At 40.1% G+C, this 23,368-nt stretch overlaps 1 protein-coding gene and 1 long non-coding RNA gene across 3 annotated transcripts in view; one reads left to right on the top strand and one right to left on the bottom strand.

Moving 5' to 3' along the window:
- Positions 1 to 888: 888 nt before the first annotated feature.
- RIGI (RNA sensor RIG-I) overlaps positions 889 to 23,368 on the bottom strand; it is a 73,487-nt gene continuing 51,007 nt past the window's right edge. For both annotated transcript variants that reach the window (XM_005581558.5, XM_065530429.2), the window contains 6 exons: positions 23,055 to 23,203; positions 19,230 to 19,320; positions 13,671 to 13,841; positions 12,365 to 12,516; positions 5,493 to 5,636; positions 889 to 3,014 (listed from right to left, as the gene is read on the bottom strand). In XM_005581558.5, the coding sequence (XP_005581615.3) occupies positions 2,718 to 3,014; positions 5,493 to 5,636; positions 12,365 to 12,516; positions 13,671 to 13,841; positions 19,230 to 19,320; positions 23,055 to 23,203 (1,004 nt within the window). In that variant the 3' untranslated portion in view covers positions 889 to 2,717. The remainder of the gene's footprint in view (positions 3,015 to 5,492; positions 5,637 to 12,364; positions 12,517 to 13,670; positions 13,842 to 19,229; positions 19,321 to 23,054; positions 23,204 to 23,368) is intronic.
- LOC107127645 (uncharacterized) lies at positions 20,638 to 23,266 on the top strand. Its single transcript, XR_010581543.2, has 2 exons — positions 20,638 to 20,866; positions 22,742 to 23,266. It is a non-coding gene; the product is annotated as an uncharacterized lncRNA (long non-coding RNA).

Below are 23,368 nucleotides of genomic sequence, written 5' to 3'. Positions count from 1 at the left end.
GTCTTCATTTCAGGGTGAAAATATCACAGCATCAGCACAGGCCAGGACTGCAGAGATAACAAGGTGGTGGTTGTATAACAGGTGGTGTCTCAACCACAGGAGCTTCAAAACATGCACATGGCTGGACACCCTGCCAGGATGCTGTAATGGGGCTGGGCATGTGTCCATGAAGAAGACTCCCCAGTTGTTTCTAAAATGTGGCCTTTGGTCTAGAAATGCAATGACCAGCATTTGGGAGTCAGTCAAGAGATCCACTTCCTAAAAGCCTACCTACTCATCTCTTTCATTCAATACATGTTAACCAAGTGCCTACTTTGTTTGAGTCCATGCCTGGCAATGACATTATTCTATTAAAAGTCAAACAAGGAAATGCTAAGTTTTCCTTATTTCACTTCAGTCTGCCTGCCTCAGTTGGCTGAAGAGGGCTATTCACCTTCATCCAAATTGAATCATTTACACACTTAAAAGAACTTTTCTTGGCCAGTTATGGTGGCTTATGCCTGTAATCCCAACACTGTGGGAGGCTGAGGCAAGTGGATCACTTGAGGTCAGGAGTTCAAGATCAGCCTGGCCAACATGGTGAAACCCTGACTCCACTAACAATAATAAAAATTAGCCGGGTGTGGTGGCAGGTGCCCGTACCCAGCTACTTGGGAGGCTGAGGCAGGAGAATCACTTGAACCCAGAAAGCAGAGATTGCAGTGAGCCGAGATCACACCACTATACTCCAACCTGGGCAACAGAGTGAGACTCCATCTCAAAAAAAATTTTTTTTTCTCTTATTAAATCTATTTCTGGTAGATGTTTTACACATCCTATTGGAGTTCTTAAACAGTAGTGTATTAGTCCATTTTCACACTGCTATAAAGAACTGCCTGAGACTGGGTAATTTATAAAGAAAAGAGGTTTAATAGACTCACAGTTACACATGGCTGAGGAGGCCTCAGGAAACTTACAATCATGGCAGAAGGGGAAGTAGGCACGTCTTACATGGCAGCAGATGAGAGAGAAAGTGTGTGTGTAAAGGAGGAATTGTCAAACACTTATAAAACCATCAGCTCTTATGAGAACTCACTATCCCAAGAACAGCATGGGGACAACTGCCCCCGTGATCTAATCACCTCCCATCAGGTCCCTCCCTTGACACATGGGGATTATAATTCAAGATGAGATTTGGGTGGGGACACAGAGCCAAACCATATCAAATAGCAATTAAAAAAACAGTCACATAAGAAAAGACATTCTTAATAAAATACAAATGGAAAATGAAAAAAAAATCAACTCATAAACTTGGTTTAAATAATCAATTTGTATTGGATCTTAGTAAGAATACTGCTACTAGTAATTATTATCAAGCAACTACTGTGTCATGTACATTTCACACATTCTTTTAATTAAAAACTCTCCACTAACCCTTACAGTTCAGTATTATCCTTGTTTTATAGATGAAGAAAAGCCAAAGAGAAGTTATATAACTGGCAAGTTTCTCTGGCTCCCTGCCTGCACCATTGCTCACTAGATTGCATGGAGAGGGAGGCGGCTGGAACACCTCATCCCGTTGATCTCCAGGGAACTCAGGCACTTGCTTCCATGTCTAGAAAAACCGCAAACTAAGCTCTTTGAAGCATGAGCAAACCTTGCTAAGTGACACATGAATGCCATTTGGATACATATTCTAATCTTTCAAGTAGAAAGGACAGTCAGACTGCCTCACCTGTAACATCCAAGGGATCTGAGAACAGACATTCAGTCCAGGTGTTGAACATCAACCATTAAAGGAAAATCGTCAAAGAGAACAATGGCACATATTAAGAGAACATATTAATAGGGTAAGATATATAGTAAACTAAGTTTTCAAGAAATATTTTATCATTTTTATGCTCACTACTAAAAGCTGTCCACTGTAGAGTGGACACACATTGCTACATACAGCAACTCTAGAGTGGACAGCTTTTAGTAGTGAGCATAAAAATGGCTTTATGTACTCATGTTCTCTGTGTAGCCGTACCACATGTTGCTACACAGGGAACATGAGTACATATAACCATTACATATACATACCTGTATGTATGTATAATAGTTATATATACATATTTACAGTATATACATGTATATATATTGAACCCTTGGAATTACCAACCCTTAAGGGATCAGCAAAGAGGAGGACTCAATAAAAAAGACTAGACTAGAACTAGAAGAGAGAAGAGCCCAGGGACAGTTTCAAGAAGAGTGCTCAACAGGGCCAAATGTGCAGAGGTCAAATAGAAGGTCAAGAAGTGCCCAGTGGATTTGGCAACCAGAGTCACTGGTAACCTTCAAAAGAACAATTTCAGTAGATTGTTAATGGCAAAAGCCAATGTACAGTAGGTTAAGGAGAAAAAAGGAGATAAAAATTCCCAACATTCCATTCATTCATCTATCCCGGTGTGTACAGAGTGATTACTGTGTGTTTGTTGGCAGTTACTCTAAAAAGAAAGCTAGAAATGAGGCTTTTAAATTTTTCCCAAGTACTAAGAGCTCTGTTGGCCTACAAAATATTCAGTGCTGTGATTCACTCATGTGTGCTTTGCATATATAATATAATACAAACTGTTAAAGATATTTTTAAAAAAATATTTTCACAGGCGTACAAGCGATCCATGATTATACCCACTATGTTTGTTTCTTCTCCACTCAAAGTTACTCATTCCCTGTAGCTGAAGATTGAGGCCCTGATATCATTTGGCCATTTCTGCTGGATCAAATGGTATCTTCTCAAAATGAAAGTCCTTCCATTTCGAGTACAGTGTCTGAACTCCAGTTGCAATATCCTCCACCACAAAACTTTCAATTTTTATAACTGGAATCTCAAATGTCTTGTACTTCATATGGATTCCCCAGTCATGGCTGCAGTTCTGTCGGGCACAGAATATCTTTTCTCTTTTATCAAAATTTGAAAACTTCTTTGGCTTGGGATGTGGTCTCCTCACAAAGCATTCCTTAAAAGCATCTCCAAGCACAGTGTAATGGCATTCCTACAGATAAAGGGATGGAATAACACACAAAAGAGAACATTAGAACCAGTACATAATTGTGATTAAAAAAAAAAAAAAGAGAGAACTCCACAATAATCTGAGATGAAGAATAGGTGGGTCTCACTTATTTTACAATTGGAGGAAAACAAATATGGATTCACCTAAAGTCCAGAGGACGATCCATGCACCTGACTCCCTTCTACAGGCAGGGTAGTGTTGCAAGTGAGACACTGGGCACCTCATAGAGAGGAAGATTAAGAAAGACCCAGGTAACCCAGCTTCTGAAGGTAGATACTTATTATTCAAAAACACAAGCGATGTTTGTTGAAAATCTGTGAAGCTGAAGTTCACCAGTGGCCCTAGCAGGCACAATCCAAAGGATACAGGGAAAATGACCAAGGTCAAGGTGCAATTGAAGAAGGTCAGGGACTAACGTGTTCACAGGCCCCACCTAGAGTCAACTTTAGAGTAAACGGCTCAAACAAATGCAGATCCAACATACTAGTCCCTCAGGAAAACATAGGGTCTAAAAGGGCCATTTTTAGTAGAATAATCACCCAAATTGGAGCTAAAAGGACCTTTTACGCTAAAGCAGCAGACTTAGAAAGGTAAGGGAACTTAGCAATATGACTCCTAATATGCTTTTTGCCCAAACAGCTGAGCTGATGAGAGATTTCTGCTTTCTGAAGATGAATGGAACACCCTGAAGTAATAACTCCTCATCTGAGCCAGCCCAGCCCCTCCACCGTAACCCCACATGCAAGACAGTTATACCCCACATTTCTCTTTGGAGATTTTTCTAACCCTTTTTCTGAAAGTTTTAAGAACAAAATACAAGGCTGCAATAGAAAGCCAACCTTCAGATGTCACATTTTACAAATAAGGATATATTTTCTTCATTATAGAAGTGATCCATAGCCCAAAAGGAATGTTTGGAAAACATAAAGTACTAGGGAAAGAGAAAAAGATCATGGAATCTCACCACCAAAATATTAATACATTTTGGTATAGTTCCCCTAGCCTTTGTTTTTCTGTAGAAAGGTAAGTTTTTTGACTTTTTCTTGACAGTGACAATGGTATTTGCTGCTGTTTCACACAGCTATAAAGTAGCATCTTTATAATTTTGTGTTCTGGTTACTTTTTTCCACATTAGTTTGTAAGCAGTTTTTCATTATACTACATAAACTTCATAATCTTTAAAATAAACTTTACTTTGGAACAATTTTAGATTTACAGAAAAATTGCAAAGATATCCCAGAAAATTTCTGCATACCCTTTGCCCAGTTTCCCCAAATGCTAACATTTCATATACCACAGTACATTTGTCAAAACCAAGATATTAACCTCAGTACATTACTATTATCTAAACTACAGATTTTACCACTCTTTCTCTAGTCATATCCTTTATCTGTTCCAGGAGCTAATCCAGGACACTTCATTGCATGTAGCATGACTTTTTTTTTTTTTTTTTTTTTTTTTTTTTTTTGAGACAGAGTCTTGCTCTGTCACCCAGACTAGAGTGCAGTGGTGCGACATCAGCTCACTGCAACCTCCGCCTCCTGGGTTCAAGTGATTCTCCTGCCTCAGCCTCCTGAGTAGCTGGGATTACAGGTGCCCACCACCATGCCCAGCTTATTTTTGTATTTTTAGTAGAGAGAGGGTTTTGCCATGTTGGCCAGGCTGGTCTCGAACTCCTGACCTCAGGTGATCCACCTGCCTCAAAGTACTGGGATTACAGGCATGAGCCACCATGCTCGGCCTGACCACTTTAATGGCTTTTTTTTAAATGGCTGTGTAATATTAAGTGGCTGTACAGCAATGTTTTAAAACTATTTTTTTCTTTTTTTGAGCCAGGGTCTTACTCTGTCATCCAGACTAGAGTGCAGTGGTGCAATCATGGCTTACTGCAGCCTTGATCTCTCAAGTTCAAACAATCAGCCCACCTAGCCTCCTGAGTAGCTGGAACTACAGGCTCTTGCTACCATGCCCAGCTTTTTTTTTTTTTTTTTAATTTTTTTTTTGTGACGGAGTCTCTCTGTCACCTGGGCTGGAGTGGAATGGCGTGATTTCGGCTCACTGCAACCTCTGCCTCCTGGGTTCAAGCAATTCTCCTGCCTCAGCCTCCCGAGTAGCTAAGATTACAGCCGCCTGCCCCTACGCCCAGCTAATTTTTGTATTTTTAGTAGAGACAGGGTTTCATCATGTTGGCCGGGCTGGTCTCGAACTCCTGACCTTGTGATTTACCCACCTCGGCCTCCCAAAGTGTTTGGATTACAGGTGTGAGCCACTATGCCTGGCCAAAAACTTTATTATTGAACATTTAGTATTTCTTTTTCACTTCTTAGCTTTTTTTCAAATACACAGATCATGGCCACAATAGCAATGGAAATAATAGAGTTTTACTATAAATATTTCACCAACAGTAAGCTTTAGCTAGTGCTAAAACATGACCAGGCACTTTGTAAAAAGGCAGCTTACCTCTATCACTCTTATGTCAGCTGTGTAACATACCAAGGCTTTGCACTTTCCGCAGAGCAGTTTTTTATTTTCCTTATCAGGTACAGGTTTTGGTTTTTCTTGACTATCTCTGATTAATTTTTCATGAGTCTGTATATGCAGAATCTAATGCAAAAATAAAGACCTCAAATATAATTTGAGTATAACACATATAGAGAGAAACAGGCACAGATAGATATATACATATACATGCACATATACAATCATTCATATACAACTTCCATGAACATATGGTACCTGACTTGGTAAAATCACAGATTTTATTGGTTCTCCTAACTTAATATTAGTCAATGTTTAATTGTGGCCTCCAACCAGTCTTTGAATTTCTTCATCAAAAATGCTCATAAAAGCACTAAAGACGTCCATAGAATAGTCATATGAACCATGCTTTCTACTTTAGTGTTTTGCAAAACTTGAAAAAAAGCAAAACCTGTACCAGATATACAATATGCACTGTTTCAGGCATAATTATATCCATTTGCAGGCACAAACCCAATGAGTGATACAGCAGGCAGAAGAGCCCCTGATACGGTTTGGCTGTATCCTTACCCAAATCTCAACTTGAATTGTTTTCATCTTCCAGAATTCCCGTGTGTTATGGGACAGACCCAGGGAGAGGTAATTGAATCATGGGGGCCAGTCTTTCCTGTGCTATTCTTATGATAGTGAATAAGTCTCACGAGATCTGATGGGTTTATCAGGGGTTTCCACTTTTGCTTCTTCCTCATTTTTCTCCTGCTGCTGCCATGTAAGAAGTGCCTTCTGCCTCCCACCATGATTCTGAGGCCTCCCCAGCCATGTGGAACTGTAAGTCCAATTAAACCTCTTTGTTTTCCCAATCTCAGGTATGTCTTTGTCGGTGGCATAAAAACAGACTAATACAGCCCTCAACATCTAAAACCTTTTTTCTCTCTCCCCTTCAGCCACAGGGAATATTGTTGCATATGTGTAGTATGATTATATTCTAATTCAAAATCTAGTCCTTGGCTAAGAACATGGTCCAACTTAGAACCATGGACATGATAGTATAAAACTCTTCATACCAATAAATAGATCTCAAACTGAATGAAAAAAAAATCATAGATGCCAACACTAAGATGAGAAAGATTTTAAAGCCCCTAATAAAGATGCTTCGATGGACAATTATAAATACTTTTGAAACATAAAGAGAAAACATAAAGGTTCAACAATGAAATGGAAGACAAAGTTTAGAACTGAAAGATACAACCAAAATAAAAAGGTCAATGGATGGGCTTTCCGTGGCAGAATGGAAGGGACAAAGAAAAGAGTCAGTGATCTGAAAGAACAACAGAAATTACCCAATCTAAACAACAACAAAATACACTGGGAGGGGGGGAAGCAAAGTCTCAAGGACCTGTAGGACTATAAAAAACGATGTCATGGCACTGGAGTTCTGCAAGGAGAGAAGAGCAGGGCTTAAAAAGTATTCAAAGAAATAACAGCCAAATATATCCCAAATTTAACAAGCTACATCAACCAAGATTCAAGAAGCTGAACAAGCTCCAAACAGGATAAACACCTTCAAAAAACACTCTGAGACACGTTATAATTAAACTTATGAAAACTGAAGAAAAAAATCTTGAAAGCAGAGGAAAAAAAAAAAAAAAGACATCTTACCCATAGGGGGAAATCAGTCTGAATAACAGGAGATTTGTCATTAGAAACAATGGAGGCTACCTGGAAGTGGCACAATATTTTTTAAATGCTGAAAGAAAAGAACAGTCCATCCCAGAACCCTAGACTCAGCAAGATGCCACCTTCAAAAATAAGGAAGAAATGAAGACATTCTCAGATGAAGGAACACTGAGAATCTGTCATCAGCAGATTTACCCTAAAATATTGGCTAAAGGAAGTTTTCTAAACAGAGGAAATGATAAAAGGAACCCTGAAACATCATGAAGGAAGAAAGAACACAGATTTCCTCCATGTCTTCTATGGAAGATTCTGTCCGTCCCACTGGTTTATGGTGGCGCCTCTCTATATCAGACTATGCTTTCAAGTGTCCCAGGTGGATCCAGACAGCCTAGATGCAAATAGCGTCCCTGTCACTTAGCAGCTACGTCATTTTGGGCAAGCGCCTCGTTTCTTTACATATAAAATGGGATGATAGCATCTGCTTCATGGACTGTCAGGAGATAACATGAGCTTATGACTGCTCAGGCCTGCCCAGCACAGGGTAAATGCCCATCAGCGTTGCCTCCCTCTGTTAGGCTAGTCTTATGCTAAGAGCCATGAAAATGTTGTAATGGGGTGGCTTGTAGTTTTGTATTGATAAGGCAATCTCCATTCATTAGGGATTGCCTTATCAATACAAAACAACTAGCTACCCCCATTTTAATTTTTCTAGAAATATAGCTATTTTCATCTATTTATTATTTTATATAAACTCTAGAACCATTTTATCAAATTAAAAGTATATTTATGCTTTCAATATGGTTTGTGATACATGAATAAGCGAATTTGGGATGAATGCACATGTTTAAAATATTCAGTCATTCAAGAGCATGGCATTTCTTTTATCTTAATATCTCCCAGTAAAATTTATTTGTCCTCATTTCTGCTTCAAACTTTTCTGATTAGGCTGGTAGATGTAATGGTTAAACAGATGGGCTCTACCAACTCTGCCATGAACTAGCTGTGTGATCTACTGGCACTGAAGCTATTCAAGTCTCAGTTTCCTGCCTATAAAATGACATAGGAGGCACTACTATATGGATTGCTGTAAAGCCTATTGATGTAAGTAAAGCATTTGCAGGGACTAGTGGAGAGTCAGTGTTCTACATGCATGAACTGCAGTTATTGTCACTGTGAATGGAAATCTCCCTCCCCCTTATATCTTTTAGTTGGTTACTGATCATACATAGATAATCTGATTCCCATACCACTTCAAATTCAAATTTGCTTTATATAAAAAAAAATTTAGATTTTTTTTTTTTTTTTTTTTTGAGACAGAGTCTCACTTTGTCACCCAGGCTGGAGTACAGTGGCACAATCTCAGCTCACTGCAACCTCCGACTCCTGGGTTCAAGTGATTCTCCTGGGTTCAAGTGATTCTCCTGCCTCAGCCTCCCAAGTAGCTGGGATTACAGGCAGGTGCCACCACATCCAGCTAATTTTTGTATTTTTAGTAGAGATGGGGTTTCACCATGTTGGCTAGGCTGGTCTTGAACTCCTGACCTCGGGTTATCCACCCACCTCAGCCTCCCAAAGTGCTGGTATTACACGTGTAAGCCACCACACCCGGCTTCCTTTCCCCTACCCCCGCTTTTTGAGATAGATTCCTACTACGTTGCCCTGGCTGGACTTGAACTCTTGGGCTTAAATGATCCTCCCATGTAGCTGGGACTATAGGCGTGAGCCATCATGCCCAGCTAGACCTAGAATGTTTTGATTTAAAAAACCAAATATACTGGCTGGGCACAGTAGCTCATGCCTATAATCCCAGCCTGTAATCCCGACACTTTGGGAGGCCAAGGCTGACATATCACTTGAGTCTAGAGTTCAAGACCAGCCTGGGCTGTAGAGACCATCTCTACTAAAAATACAAAAATTAATGATGCGTGGTGGCACACACCTGTAGTCCTAGCTACTTTGGAGGCTGAGATTGCAGTGAGCCAAGATCACGCCACTGCACTCCAGCCTGGGAGACAGAGTGAGACCCTGTCTCAAAAAAATAAATAAGAAATAAATAATTTAAAAATTAAAAACCAAACGTGATTTCCCCTTCCCCACTTCTTGCCCCATCCCACCTGAAATTATCTTCATTATTTTTGTAAAAATAAAGGGTGTTCAGGCCTCCTGTTTTTAATCCAATTTTTCACTGTTGTAAAACTGCTACATTATATCCCATTATTTCCCTTTGGACAAATTTCTAGATTTGAAATACCTGGGTTATATGATACACATTTTCCTATGAGCAATTTTAATTTTCTTTTTTAATTAGTTTTTTCAGATATGGTTCTAATCACTACTTAAGCAGAATAGAGGTTACCAGGAAAGAAGGTGAAAATATAACCTTGCCTTTCAGGCATCCAAGTTTTTAAAAAATTCACTTATAATGGTATTCAATTATATACTGAAATTCAATTAAATACTAATAATCTCAAATATTTTAAGTGTTACTCTAGGCAATAGGTATAAATCCTAATAAGCTAAAACTATTACAGCTATACTTAAAACTAAGTAAAAATCAATAACTGGGTAAAGAGGCTCAACCAATCATAAGTCTATGGCATACTGACCTTCACCCATACAACCTAAAAAAAGAAGCCTAGCTCCACACGGAGGTGGAGAAAAGCAAACTATCTTAATTATGTGTAGTCATGGGTACGCATGTTGGAAGTTCTTTGTTCAAAATGAACTTTCTTGCATCCCATCTTTGTTCTCTGCTTCATGAGGAAAGAAAAGCAGCTTCCTCATTTTGATTTCAAATAAACCTTCACAACCACAACTGCCAGACCCTTCATCCTTATTCCTCCAGAATGAAACACCACCAAATCCTGAAGCGTCCACCATGGAAATCAGTTCTTGGATACCTCTGGGCTGTCTACATGTTAAGATGGCTGCAGAGTGACCAGAGAATTCTGGGGCGGGGGATGGGGAGTGCTCTAGTGACAGCAGGCCACACGCAGACAAGGGACAGTGCAGCTGGGGCGCTGGGGAAGAAAGCAGTCTCCCAGTACTCTCTGCTCCTCCATCTCCCTTTCCTGTTCTTGCAGATTGCCCTAAAGAGCTCCAAGCTTTTGCCCTCTCTTCTGCAGAGTTCCTTCCTTCCATTAAAACCCATATATAGGGACCAGGATGCTCAAACCCAAACCCCAAACCCTTATCAAAGCACCCACAAAAGGGGGGCTCACCCCTAGAACCATAATTCCCTTTAGTTTTAAGAATATAAGATTTTCCCTACCTCATTATACTTTTACTAAGCCTTTTTTTTTTTTTTAGACAGTCTCTCACTGTGTTGCCCAGGCTGGAATGCAGTGGTGTGATCTCAGCTCACTGCAAGCTCCGCCTCCCTGGTTCACGCCATTCTCCTGCCTCAGCCTCCCAAGTAGCTGGGACTACAGGCACCCACCACCGCACCTGGCTAACTTTTTGTATTTTTAGTAGAGACGGGGTTTCACCGTAGTCTCAATCTCCTGACCTCGGGATCCACCCGCCTCGGGCTCCCAAAGTGCTGGGATTACAGGCGTGAGCCACCGCACCCGGCCTTTACTAAGCCTTTGAAAGCAAATCCTTCCCCTTTGAACAGGGCAGCTGGGCCTGGTCATGTATTATAGGACAGGGATACCAACACAACTCAGGCCTCCCGGCTGCCAGTAACTCCCAGCTACACTGGTTATAGGGCTTCTTGTTCCCTACCATCTCTGCCTATCTATCTATAGGTGTTAGGGGAACCCCAAATGCTATTACACAGCCTGATTCAACAGATATGTAACCCATTTCCTCCTCACCCCACTCCTTATCCTGGTGTGCTGGCTACAAAAGAATGCCTACATCTGGTCTAGCCTCTCTCTTCCTCAACAGACTTTTACTCTATTGCTTCTGTCACATGAGTCTAAGTAGCCTGTCACCTAGGAGAAGAGATAAACATTATGCCATGGTTATTAAAACTCGCGGTTTTAAAACATGTTTTGGCAATATATTTTACAAAATGGAAAGGTGGCTCAGTGAAAAGAGAATCCCATCCCCAGTAAAACTAAGGGAGGAACTACATAATTTCCCTGCAATTCTCCTCACTGAAAATGTGGAAGACGTGGTTCTGGATAACTTAATCTCCCAGCTTTAGGAAGAAAATTGTTTTTTAGATTAGTAAACACTGACAAAGTTGTGATTTGTGTACTAAAGTGTTAATCTGCTTTCGATAATTGATTGTCAATACTTTTTGGAGCACAGAGATTATGACTTTTTAAAATTATAGACACTATGGAGTTGGTCTATTAAACTGTAAGGTTCATCTTCATGAAGTTAAACTACGTCTCACATGTCTATCCAGTAACAGCTCTCATTTCTTGGGCATGTATTTTATGCCAGGCACTAAGAGATACAATGCATACATCTCATTTATCCTCATGACCACCCTGGGAATTAAATACCATTATGTCCCCCACTTTTTACACGAGGAGATCGATTATTTAAAAGACAGAGCAACTGCCTGAGGTCACACATCTTGCAAGTGACAGAACTGGGATTTGAACCATGGATTCTAGTGTTAAAGCTCTCCCCTAGCCCTGCAGTGACCATGCTTCCAGAGATTCTGAGCCTATGTAAATCTCTGCAATGGGTCTGGAGAAAGTGTAGGTATGTGTTTCTTGACTTTCTCCAATCTGATTTCATGCTTCTGTGTTATGGAAATTACAATGGAATGAAGGTTATTACACTAAGAAGTTGATCTGAATAGGTATGCCACTCCAAGGTATATATGATTGTCCACAGCTATAAAAAGACATTCCAATACCTGCATCATGACCTAGGAGCTTTTCTCTGAGGACTCATTGGAGAGAGAGAGATTTAAGGAAGAGACTAAGAAGAGCTGTTGTTTTCAGTATTAGGATATAGTCCTTGAGATGAACTGTCAACTACAGAAATCCTAGCTCAATTTGCCTTTTAGATCTGAAAACATAACTTCAGTTATTAGCACTATTAAATATAATCTAACCTCATTGACACTTAAAAACAGAATGAAGTTAATATTCGCTAAGTATAAACTTTTTGTTGTAACACTCTAAGCAATATGATAAAAGGTACCAACCATCCTCACCTTCCCTGATAGTTATTTATAGTCAGATGCTGAAAGAATAACATAGACTTACCTTTTCCCTAAATACTGCTTCATCCCATGTCTGAAGGTGTAAAATACAGTCATTCATCATTTTTTCTTTGTACATGTTTATTTGTTCTTTTTCAATTACACCAGCATTACTAGTCAGAAGGAAGCACTTGCTACCTCTTGCTCTTCCTCTGCCTATCAGAAAATAAATATTTTAGTTGGTGTTTTTGACTTAAAGCTCTGATATAATCTGCAAATAGGTAAACAGATAGAGGTAGTCCTAAAATTCAACTTTGGTTCACTGAATCCCACTTCCCAGGAAAGTTGAGCTATTAAAGAGTGAACTCATGAGGCAGCACTGCTTGAACCCAGGAGTTTGAAGTTGCAGTGAGCTAGAATTACACCACTGCACTCTAACCTGGGTGACAGAGCAAGACCTATCTACATGAACCCCCAGTATGACACTGTGATGGCTCTAAGATGAGCAATAAACAGGCCCTCCTTCGAGAACCTTCTAGACAATGAGGAAATAAGATCTCTTCATAACCAGCAAAACATAGGTGGAAAATTTTAAGTGTTATTACAAAGATAGATATAAAGGGTTACAGGCTTTATATATTCCAAAGAGAGATTTTTTACCAGCTAGGAGGATTAGGGTCAGATGATATGGAGGCAGGGGAAGAGGTAAAATGAAGAGTAGCAGTACCTGAGCAGTTCCTTCAACAAGCAATAAATGAGGAAGTCAGGTTGGCGGAAGTGGATAATGAACAAAAGGGAAGAATGGATAATAAAGTTGGAAAGAAATGGGTGCTGGATTTTGGAAACTTTAGCATCAAGTAAATTGGGGAACCACTGGCGTTTCAATACAAGGAAGTGACATGATCACAGCTGTTTTTCAGGAAAATTAGTATGATAGCTGTACTTATGGAAATTGGAAGAAGAAAAGGAAAAAGGAGGGAAGACTAGTTAGGAGACTAGTCTAGTCCAGGTGGGGCAGAAGAACTGTGGAGTATCCCTTCTTGAATACAGGGGGCCCTTCAGCCCACCAGCACCACCATGAAAGGTCTACAGGTTGACTGGCAAAGCTTCAATCCAAGTTGGAATTATTCTTCCATAAATATATCAGTCAATGCCAGGCAAGTGAGCAGCATCATTGTAAGAATCAAAGTAGAGTTTATGTTAGTGAACAAAACTGTAGCCACCTCGAAGGCCAATGATACTAAAGTGCACTGTGCCATTGTTTACATACTCAACCATGGCTCAGTAAAGAGAAAGGCCAGAATGACACATACACTTACAAATCAGTCAAAACAGAATCCATGTAGGAATGGTCTCAAAGCTTCTCTTACCTCTGGTTTGGATCATTTTGATGACATTGCCCACATACTCATACAGGATGACAAGATTGCACTGTGCAATGTCAATGCCTTCATCAGCAACTGAGGTGGCAATCAGAATATTGTGATCTCCATTGACTTTGAATGCTTCCAATATACACTTCTGTGCTGGGAGGGTCATTCCTGTGTCAGAGTAAGAGGGCGTTATACAACTCACCAAAGAGGGAACTTCCCCCTTGAAAAAAACAGTTACTAATTATGGAATGCTTATTACATGCCAAGTACTGTGATAAGTACTTTATATCCATGATCTCACAACACACCTAGGCAGTGGGGTCTGTTTCTATGGCTGTTTCAGAAGGGACATTTAGGGTGGCATCTAATGCTTAGACTCTGCCACAAGACTGAGTTCAAATCCCAGCTCTGGGGGACTTATTGGTTGTATGGCTTTAGCCATATTATCTAAGAAACACACTTGTTTGCAGAAATATCAACAGCTAATTTTAACACCTTTACATGTGTGTAAGAATTTATAGCTGACAAAACACTTTCACGTCTTCTCACCAGAGTGATATCATCATAAAGCCCTATAGGTCAACGGGTAAGTGTTCCGATTCCCCTTAACAAATGAGGGCCGTGCCAGGCGTGGCTCACGCCTGTAGTCATAACACTTTGGGAGGCCAAGGCAGGTGAATCACTTGAGCATAGGAGTTTGAAATCAGCCTGGTTAACACAGGGAGAACCCATCTCTACAAAAAAATTTAAGAATTAGCTGGGCATGGTGGCACACACCTGTAGTCCCAGCTACTCAGGAGGCTTAGGTAAGAGAATCACCTGAGCCAGGGAAGTTGAGGCTGCAGTGAGCCATGATGGCGCTACTACACTCCAGCCTGGGCAACAGAATGAGACTATCTCAAAAAATAAAATAAAGACACAAATGAAGGGGCTTGAGGTTCCAGAAGTAAGGTAAGCTGACAAGCTAGCTATCAGCAGTGTTGGACCTTGAACTTCAGTTTAAGACCCTAATAGTGTGCACTGTTGGGGTGTCGGCCTCCCCATACACAAACTAAATCATTTTCTGCCACACCCACCCACAATACAGTTGTATTATGTTTCTCTATGAAAAAGGCAATGCTGTCTGCTCACCAATCCTGTTTCTTTCTCCTGCTGGGGGCACACAGCTGAATTATACTTCCCAATCTAACCTGTCACTAATGGCATGTAGGCAGAGGTCATGTGTATATCTTCCAAACCAGACCCCTAAAAATTGTCCATGTTCTTGTTATTTCTCATCACTGGATGATAAGGTCACAGTAGAGGACTTAGAGACCCCCTGTGAGCCATAACAAGGAAAGAGCCTGGGTCCCTACAGTAAGTGGAAGAGGATGGAGCAGAGCCCCCACCCCTACCTATCTATACTTGGGAGCGTAAGTGAGCAGAGCCCCCACCCCTACCTCCCTACACCTGTGAGTGTGAGGTATAACTTTTATTTTGCCCTGCCCCTGAGATCATGGGGGTTGTCTGTTAGAGCAATCAGATTACCCTGATTTACACACAGCCTGTTCCTGGCTGCAGCTACTGGACTGAAATAAACATCTGAACTATGTTGGGCCAATGCAATTCTTCCCTCTTGGAATCTGCAATTGGGATTTGGAGACAGGTAGTAAATCAGGAAGGTGTGGGGCAGTCATGAATGGAGAAGCAGAGAGAGCAATCTGTAAAAGGAAACTATGAAGCAGATGTGCAGGATTCAGAAAAATTTCCAGTCCCAGTTGCAATTGTCCACAAAGCCCGAGTGCACTTCCGGACTGTGAGTTCTATGGTAGACCCAATTATCCCTGTAGCAGCTACACCCCCTTGTGCTTAGACTAGCCTAAGTGGGTTTCTGTTAATTGGGGAAAAGAAAGCATCTTGACTAAAACAACCACATACTGCCTTCTAATATCCTATGATAGTGGAGGCTAAATTTAAATTGTCTGAATACGGTGTGAAGTTCGGATGTGATAATTACCCAGTTTGTGTGATCATGGCGGACACCCAAAATGGTGGCTCAAACAATATGCACACTTCAAACTGTGTGGATCCTAAAGACATCTATGTTTGTCTATTAGTAGAATCACCTGATCTCCACTCACTGCTCACTGGGCAGACCCACCTCAGGCAGGTAGAGGAAGGTAATGTGTATTACTTTCCATTACCTAGCTGGCAGTGGACTCAGAGTTTGTGGAAAAAGATCCCTTGTGATTTTTGAATTATTTACTATTCAAAGTCATGAAAATTCAAATGCAGGCAGCTTTATTTTCAGAAAGGTGCTTAAAAATCAATCTCTAAACATTATTTTGATTTTACTTTTGAGCTTGCTTTATCCAGAATACTTTTTTTAAAGATACGTACTTTCTGTTATTTTTGAATCCATGTATTCTCAGTAAAACCAAAACCAAACAAATGATGAACATTGTGGACCATTACATAAAACTTCTGGATGTGAATAATAGCTAACATTTAACATATATTGAACACTCACCATATGCCAGGCATTGTTCTAAACCAGGAGTTGGCAAACTTTTTCCATAAAGGGCTAGATGTATAGTAAATACTTTAGGCTTTGCAGGCCATGCTGTCTCAGCTACACAACACTGCCATTATAGTGTGAAAGCAGCCACAGACAACACATACATGAATGGTCATGACTGTGTTCCCCCCAAAGATTATTTTATAGACAATGAAATGTGAATTGCACAAGCCTTTCACATGTCATAAAATATTCCTTTTCAAACAAAAATCATTCTTAGCTCAAGAGTCATTCATAAGCAGGCAGTGAGCCAGATTTTGCTAATGACATTAACCCTCTCAGCTAGGTACTCTTATTATTTTTCCATTTGACAGATGAAGAAAGTAAGTCATGAAGATGTTAGATAACCTGCTTCTTCACAAAACAGGAAATTAAGAAATGGAAATTTGGAAATATACAAATTTAGCAAACTGAACTTTTGCTTATTTACATGCAGCTTTTTATAAAAAAGCTGTTCACAATTCTTCTAGCTTAACTGTGCAAGGAAGAGGATGAGACCAGAAACAAATTCAGCTAAAATTGTCTTAATTACCTGGTAAATCAAGTTTAACCCATTCGATAAAAGCTATGGAGTTCACACTGATAAACTGAGTGAAGAAAATACTTCAGTGGTTTCCACCTCACAGTTAACAGAATTTATAAAAGCTCCAACTGGCTAGGCACGGTGTTTCACACCTGTAATCCCAGCATTTTGGGAGGCGAAGGTGGCAGATTACTTGAGGCCAGGAGTTCAAGACCAGCCTGGCCAACATGGCGAAATCCTTTCCCTACTAAAATTACAAAAATTAGCTGGGCATGGCGGCATGCATCTGTAATCCCAGCTACTTGGGAGGCCGAGGCATGAGAATCGCTTGAAACTGGAAGGTTGCAGTGAGCTGAGTTCGTGCCACTGCACTCTAGCCTGGAAAATAGAGCAAGACTCTGTCTCAAAAATAAAATAAAATAAAGTTCCAATTTTTTCCTAATGTATTTCCAGCCCAAATCTTGAGATATATTTTTCTATGGCCAAAACAATTTATTTTCACCATCATCATCTACTAAACAATGAGCATCTCTGGAACAGACATCATACGTGATTAATTTCTTAATTTATTCATCTATTCAGTCAAACATTTATTCAGTAATTATGGCTTGTCAGATAAAAATAATGATTAAAAGGTCCATTTTTATCCACAAGGAGCTCATATTTTGTGGAAGAAAAATATAAATAGGAAGCTATAATTGAGTGTGATGAGCACAGAAAGGATGCTATAGGAATGTGGAAGAAGGAGATCTCTACCAGTTTTTGGAGGTTGGGGAAGGCTACATGGGAGAAGCACAATGCCTGGTACAGCATAAGTTATAAATAAATGTTGTTGAATGAATGGATGAATAAATGAACAAACCAATAAGAAAATATTTCCTGAGTGTCTATGTGTGGAGAAACAACAAAGTTTGAAAATCAAGTAGGACTCATGTTGGAGTCAGATCGCAGAGAACTTTGAATCCCAACCACGAGAATACGGTGTTAGACTTCATTTGGTGAGCCCCTTTTTTTTTTTATTATTTTTTTTTTTTGAGACAGAGTCTCTCTCTGTGGCCCAGGCTGGAGTGCAGTGGCGCAATCTCGGCTCACTGTAAGCTCCGCCTCCCGGGTTCACGCCATTCTCCTGCCTCAGCCTCCCAAGTAGCTGGGACTACAGGCATCCGCCACCAGCCCCAGCTAATTTTTTTGTATTTTTTTTTAGTAGAGACAGGGTGTCACTGTGTTAGCCAGGATGGTCTTGATCTCCTGACCTCGTGATCTGCCCGCCTCAGCCTTCCAAAGTGCTGGGATTACAGGCGTGAGCCACCATGCCCGGCCTGGTGAGCCACTTTTTAAGACCCGAATCTACTTTTCATATTTGTGATATTTAAAAATTACATGAAGGGAAAGTGCGAGGGCGATAACTGGGGACTGACAGGGTGGGCATGGGAGGGTGCTTATTATAAACAACACTAAATAGGAAGACTTGTCAGCGCCAGTCACTGAGGGGTGGGGGGCACAGCTGTGAGGTGGTCAGGATGAGGGCAGGCCACCTAGGATCCTCCCAGATAATAACATAGGCAGCCTGTTATCATTTGATCACTCTAGCTGGATTTCAGAATTGTCTGCTTGGAATTTTTAAAATTGTAAAATACATAATACACATGAAAGCTATGCATATCTACTGCTTAAAGAATAACAATAAAACAAACAGAACATTTCTATTTCCAGTTAATCTTAATCTATTGGTTGAAAATTTGAGCAGGATAATAATGCACTCAAGCATGACTTAAAAAACATCCCTGGCTTTGTCTGTAGGACATATGAGAGGAGGCAATGTCTACAAGGAAAGAGACTGGAGTGGTTTTTGGCGTTTGAGCATTGTGATGGCTTTTTGATGCATTAACTTGGCTAGGCCAAACAACAGTTCCCAGTAATTCATCTAGCTACAGCTCTGAAGAGATTTTACGGATGTGATTCAAGTCCCTAATCAGTTGACTTTAAGTCAAATAGAAAGAGAGTTCATTCCAGGTGGGCCTGCCTAATCAGGTGAGCCTTTTAAAAGACAGCTTAGGCCTTCTCCGAGCTCAGAGACTCCAGATAGCTCATGCCTGTGGGGTTGTAGTCTGTTCCTGATAGTCCCTTCCTGACTACCTGTCCTACAGACTTCAGACTTGCTTTGCCAACCCAATTGTGTAAAATAATTCCTTGCAAGAAATCTCTGTATGTGTGCATATGTGAGACACATGCCTCTCATATATATGTATAATCACCTACTGCTTTTGCTTCTCTGGTTAAACCTTGACTGATACAAACATTAAAACAGAATTTGAAATATATATTAAATATATATTAAAATTTATATTTATTAAATATTCAATATTTAATATTGAAATATATTAAAACAGAATTTGAAATATATATATACACACCCACACACACACATATTCTTAAATGCATAATCCACTAAATCTAATTCACTATATATAAATACCTGTGTTCTGATTTGTTTTGCCACGTCCAGTCAATATGCCAGGTTTTAGAAAATGGAGTTTAGGATTTCCTTCAATCCAATTTTTTAAAGCCTGAAAATGAAAAGCAATTATCAATTGGACACTCCTTATAAATCATTTGTACTAATTCAATATTGAAATACATGCAAAAAGAAAAAAATTTAAAGTTAGTATATGTACAGTTTTCAGACTGACAAACCTGAGAAAAAAAGCATTTTGGAATTGAACTCTATGTAATAATTAACTAAAATGGCATAGATCTCTGTGACCTGATATGGTTTAATCTCTAAGACTTTTTTGGTGTTTTTGTTTTTTTTTTTGAGATGGAATCTTGGTCTATCGCCTGGGCTCAAGTGACTCTCCTGCCTCGGCCTCCCAAAATGCTGGGATTATAAGTGTGAGCCACTGTGTCCAGTACTTAAAAACTTTTGAAATTCCAGTGGTTTGTTGCTAGTATGTAGAAATACAGTTGAATTATGTATATTGATCTCATGTCCTGCAATCACACTAAACTCACTTATTCTACATACCCACTATTTTGAACTTTTGTTTTTTCTCTTAAAAATGTCTTAGAGATGGCCAGGTACGGTAGCTCATGCCTGTAATCCCAGCACTTTGGGAGGCTGAGGTGGGTGGATCACGAGGTCAGGAATTCAAGACCAACCTGGGCAACATGGCAAAAGCCTGTCTCTACTAAAAATACAAAAATTAGCTGGGCGTGGTGGCACACGCCTGTGGTCTCAGCTACTCAGGAAGCTGAGGCAAGAGAATCACTTGAACCCGGGAGGTGTAGACTGCAGTGAGCCGAGGTTGTGCCACTGCACTCCCACCTGGGTGACAGAGCGAGACTCTGTCTCAAAATTAAATAAATAAATAAAAATAAAAATTAGCTGGGTGTGGTGGTATACACCTGCAGTCCCAGCTACTGGGGAGGCTGAGATGGGAGAATCACCTAAGCCAGGGAAGTTGAGGCTGCAGTGAGCTGTGATCACACTAGTGTACTCCAGCCTGGGCAATGACAGTGAGACCCTGTCTCAAAAAAAAAAAAAAAGTTTTTAAAGTACCATTTATAATAGCATCAAAAAATTAATACCTAAGTATAAGGCTAACAAAATATGTGCAGAATCTGCTGAAAATGACAAAACACTGATAAAAGAAACCAAAGAACATCTGGTTAGTCCACCTTTAAGGTAGCCCTCAATGATCTCCACCTTCTGTATTCAGATCCTCGTGTAATCCCCTCCCCTGAGTGTGAAGGGGACTTACTGACTTGCTTTTAATGAATAAAATACAACAGATGCAATGTGGCATCATTTCCAAGATGAAGTTATGACTGTGGCTTCCAACTTAGATACCCTCTATCTCAATCTCTGGGATCACTCTTTCTAGGGGAAGCCATCTGCTGGTCTGTGAGATGGACGTGTGGAGAGACCCACATGAGTGAACTCAGAGGCTCTTCAGCCAACAGCCATATGAGAGGAGTTTGGAAGTTAACCTCCCCCAGTCAAGCCTTGAGTCAAGCCATGGCCAACACCTTCACTACAGCCTCATGAGAGATCTTCAGCCAGAAACACCCAGTTAAATTGTTTCCAGATTCATGGCTCATAGATATTGTAAGGTAATAGATGTTTCTTGTTTCCAGACACTCAGTTTTGGGGTAATTGTTCCTCGGCATTATATAACTAATATGGAAGCCATATAAAGAAAGAGATATACTATGGTCATGGATTAGAACACTCAATATTGTCAAGATGTCATTTCTCCCCCAATTTTATCTTTATGTATTTTTTAAAATATTTTATTTTTTCAAGACCAAGTCTCACTCTGTCGCCCGGGCTGGAGTGCAGTGGTGCAATTTCAGCTCACCACAGCCTTCGCCTCCCAGGTTCAAGTGATTCTCTTGCCTCAGTCTCCCAAGTATCTATGATTACAGGGGCAAGCCACCACGCTAGGCTAATTTTTGTATTTTTAGTAGAGACAGGGTTTCACCATGTTGGCCAGGCTGATGTCAAACTCCTGACTTCAAACGATCCGCCCGCCTCAGCCTCCCAAAGTGGTGGGATTAGAGGTGTAAGCCACCATGCCCAGCCTCAATTTTATGTTCAGATTCAATAAAATCCCAGCAGACTTTTTCATATATGTGGACAAGTTGCCTCAAAAATGTATATAGAAAGGCAAAGGAACATAGCTTAAAATAACCTTTAAAAAAAAAATTGGAGGACTCGCATCACCCCATTTCAAGACTTACTATCAAGCTACAGTAATCACGACAGCATGGAATGGGTGAAGAGGTATATGTATGGATCAATAAACAAAATAGAGAATCCAGAAACAGATCCATGCAAATATAGTCAATTGATGTTTTCAGAAGTTACAAAGGCAATTCAATGAAGAAAAGATAGTCTTGTCAACATACAGAACTGGAACAACTGAATGTCCACATACAAAAAGAAAAAAAAAAAAGCATCTCAACCAATACCTCACACCTTATACAAAATTAATTTAAAATTGACTGCAGACCTAAATGTAAAATGTAAAGCTGTAACACTTCCAGATGACGACATAGTGAAAATCTTTGTGACCTTAGGTAAGCAAAGGATTTTTAGAGATAATACCACCATAGGCAAAAACCCATAAAAGAAAAAACTGATATACTGAACTTTGTCAAAACTCAAAACTTCCAATCTGCAAAAGATACTGTCAAGAGAATAAGCAGACAAGCCACAGACCAGAAGAAAATATTTGCAAATCACATTTCTGACAGAGGACTTTTTTGTCAGACTATAGAAAGAATTCTCAAAAACTCAATCAGATGATAAACCAATCTTTTCAAACCAGAAGATCTGAACAGACACCTCACCAAGGCAGATACAGATGGCGAATAAGCAGAAGAAAGATGTTCAGCCATATTACTCATTAGTGAAATGCAAATTAAAACTGTAGTGAGGTATCATTACCTACCCATAAAATGACTAAAATTTAAAAAGTAAAGAAAGGAAGAAATGCTTGCTCTACAAGTATCAATACTTATAATTAGAGTGATTAACATAGTGACAGCACGAAGCCAGGTTCCAAAACTTTGGGAGGCCAAGGTGGGAGGATTATGTGAGGCCAGGAATTCAAGACCAGTCTAGGCAACATAGCAAGACCCCATCCCTACAAAAATGAATAAATAAATTAGCTGGGCATGGTGGCACATGACTATAGTCCCAGGCATGGTGGGAGAGGGGGCTGAGGTGGGAGAATCGCTTGAGTTTGAGAGGTTGAGGGTGCAGAGAGCCATAATTGTGCCATTGCATTCCAGCCTAGGTGACAGAGTGAGACCGTCTCTAAGTGAAACAAACAAACAAACAAAAAACACAGTGAGGAGTATTAGTGTAAGGATAAACATATATTCAGAACAGAATAGAGAACCCCAAAACAGACCCCCACATACACATATATGGTTTCCTGACCGTAGAGAGAAAACAGCTTTTTTTTTTCTTTGACACAGGTTCTACCTCTGTTGCTCGGGCTGGAGTGCAGGAGTACACTGTCATGATCACTGCAGCTTCAAGCAATCCTCGAGCCTTAGCCTCCCAAGTAACTGGAATTACAGGTGCACACTACCAGCTAATTTTTCTTTTTTAAGAGATGAGGTTTCACTATGTTGCCCAGGCTGGTCTTGAACTCTTGGCCCAAGCAATTCTCCTGCCTCGACTTCCCAGACTTCTGGGATTACAGGCGTGAGCCACCATACCCAGCCCAATCTTTTCAATGAACAGTGCTGAGTCCATTTGTTATCTACAAGGAGAAAAAAAGCTTACATCCACAAGTGCTCTGGTTTTCACAAAGAGAATTGTGATTGTCTCTGGGTTTAAGTGGTACTCTTCTTGTAAGATGAAGCAGAGGTCTTCAAGTTTAGGGTTCTCATTGCTGGGATCCCTGGAAACACTTTCTAGTTCCTGCAGCTTTTCTGCAAATGGGAAACATTTTATAAATTTTATAAATGGCTAATAAATTCTAAAAATTTAGAACACACTGTGACCTTTAGCTATCGTTCAAACAGTTAATCTCTACATCTTTGACCAGAATGTTTTGAGTAATAACTACTGATTTAAGTTGGTATAACCTTTTAAGA

Source organism: Macaca fascicularis, chromosome 15, assembly GCF_037993035.2.
Source record: "Macaca fascicularis isolate 582-1 chromosome 15, T2T-MFA8v1.1".
NCBI lineage: Eukaryota > Metazoa > Chordata > Mammalia > Primates > Cercopithecidae > Macaca > Macaca fascicularis.
This window is presented reverse-complemented; position numbering and strand designations above follow the sequence as displayed.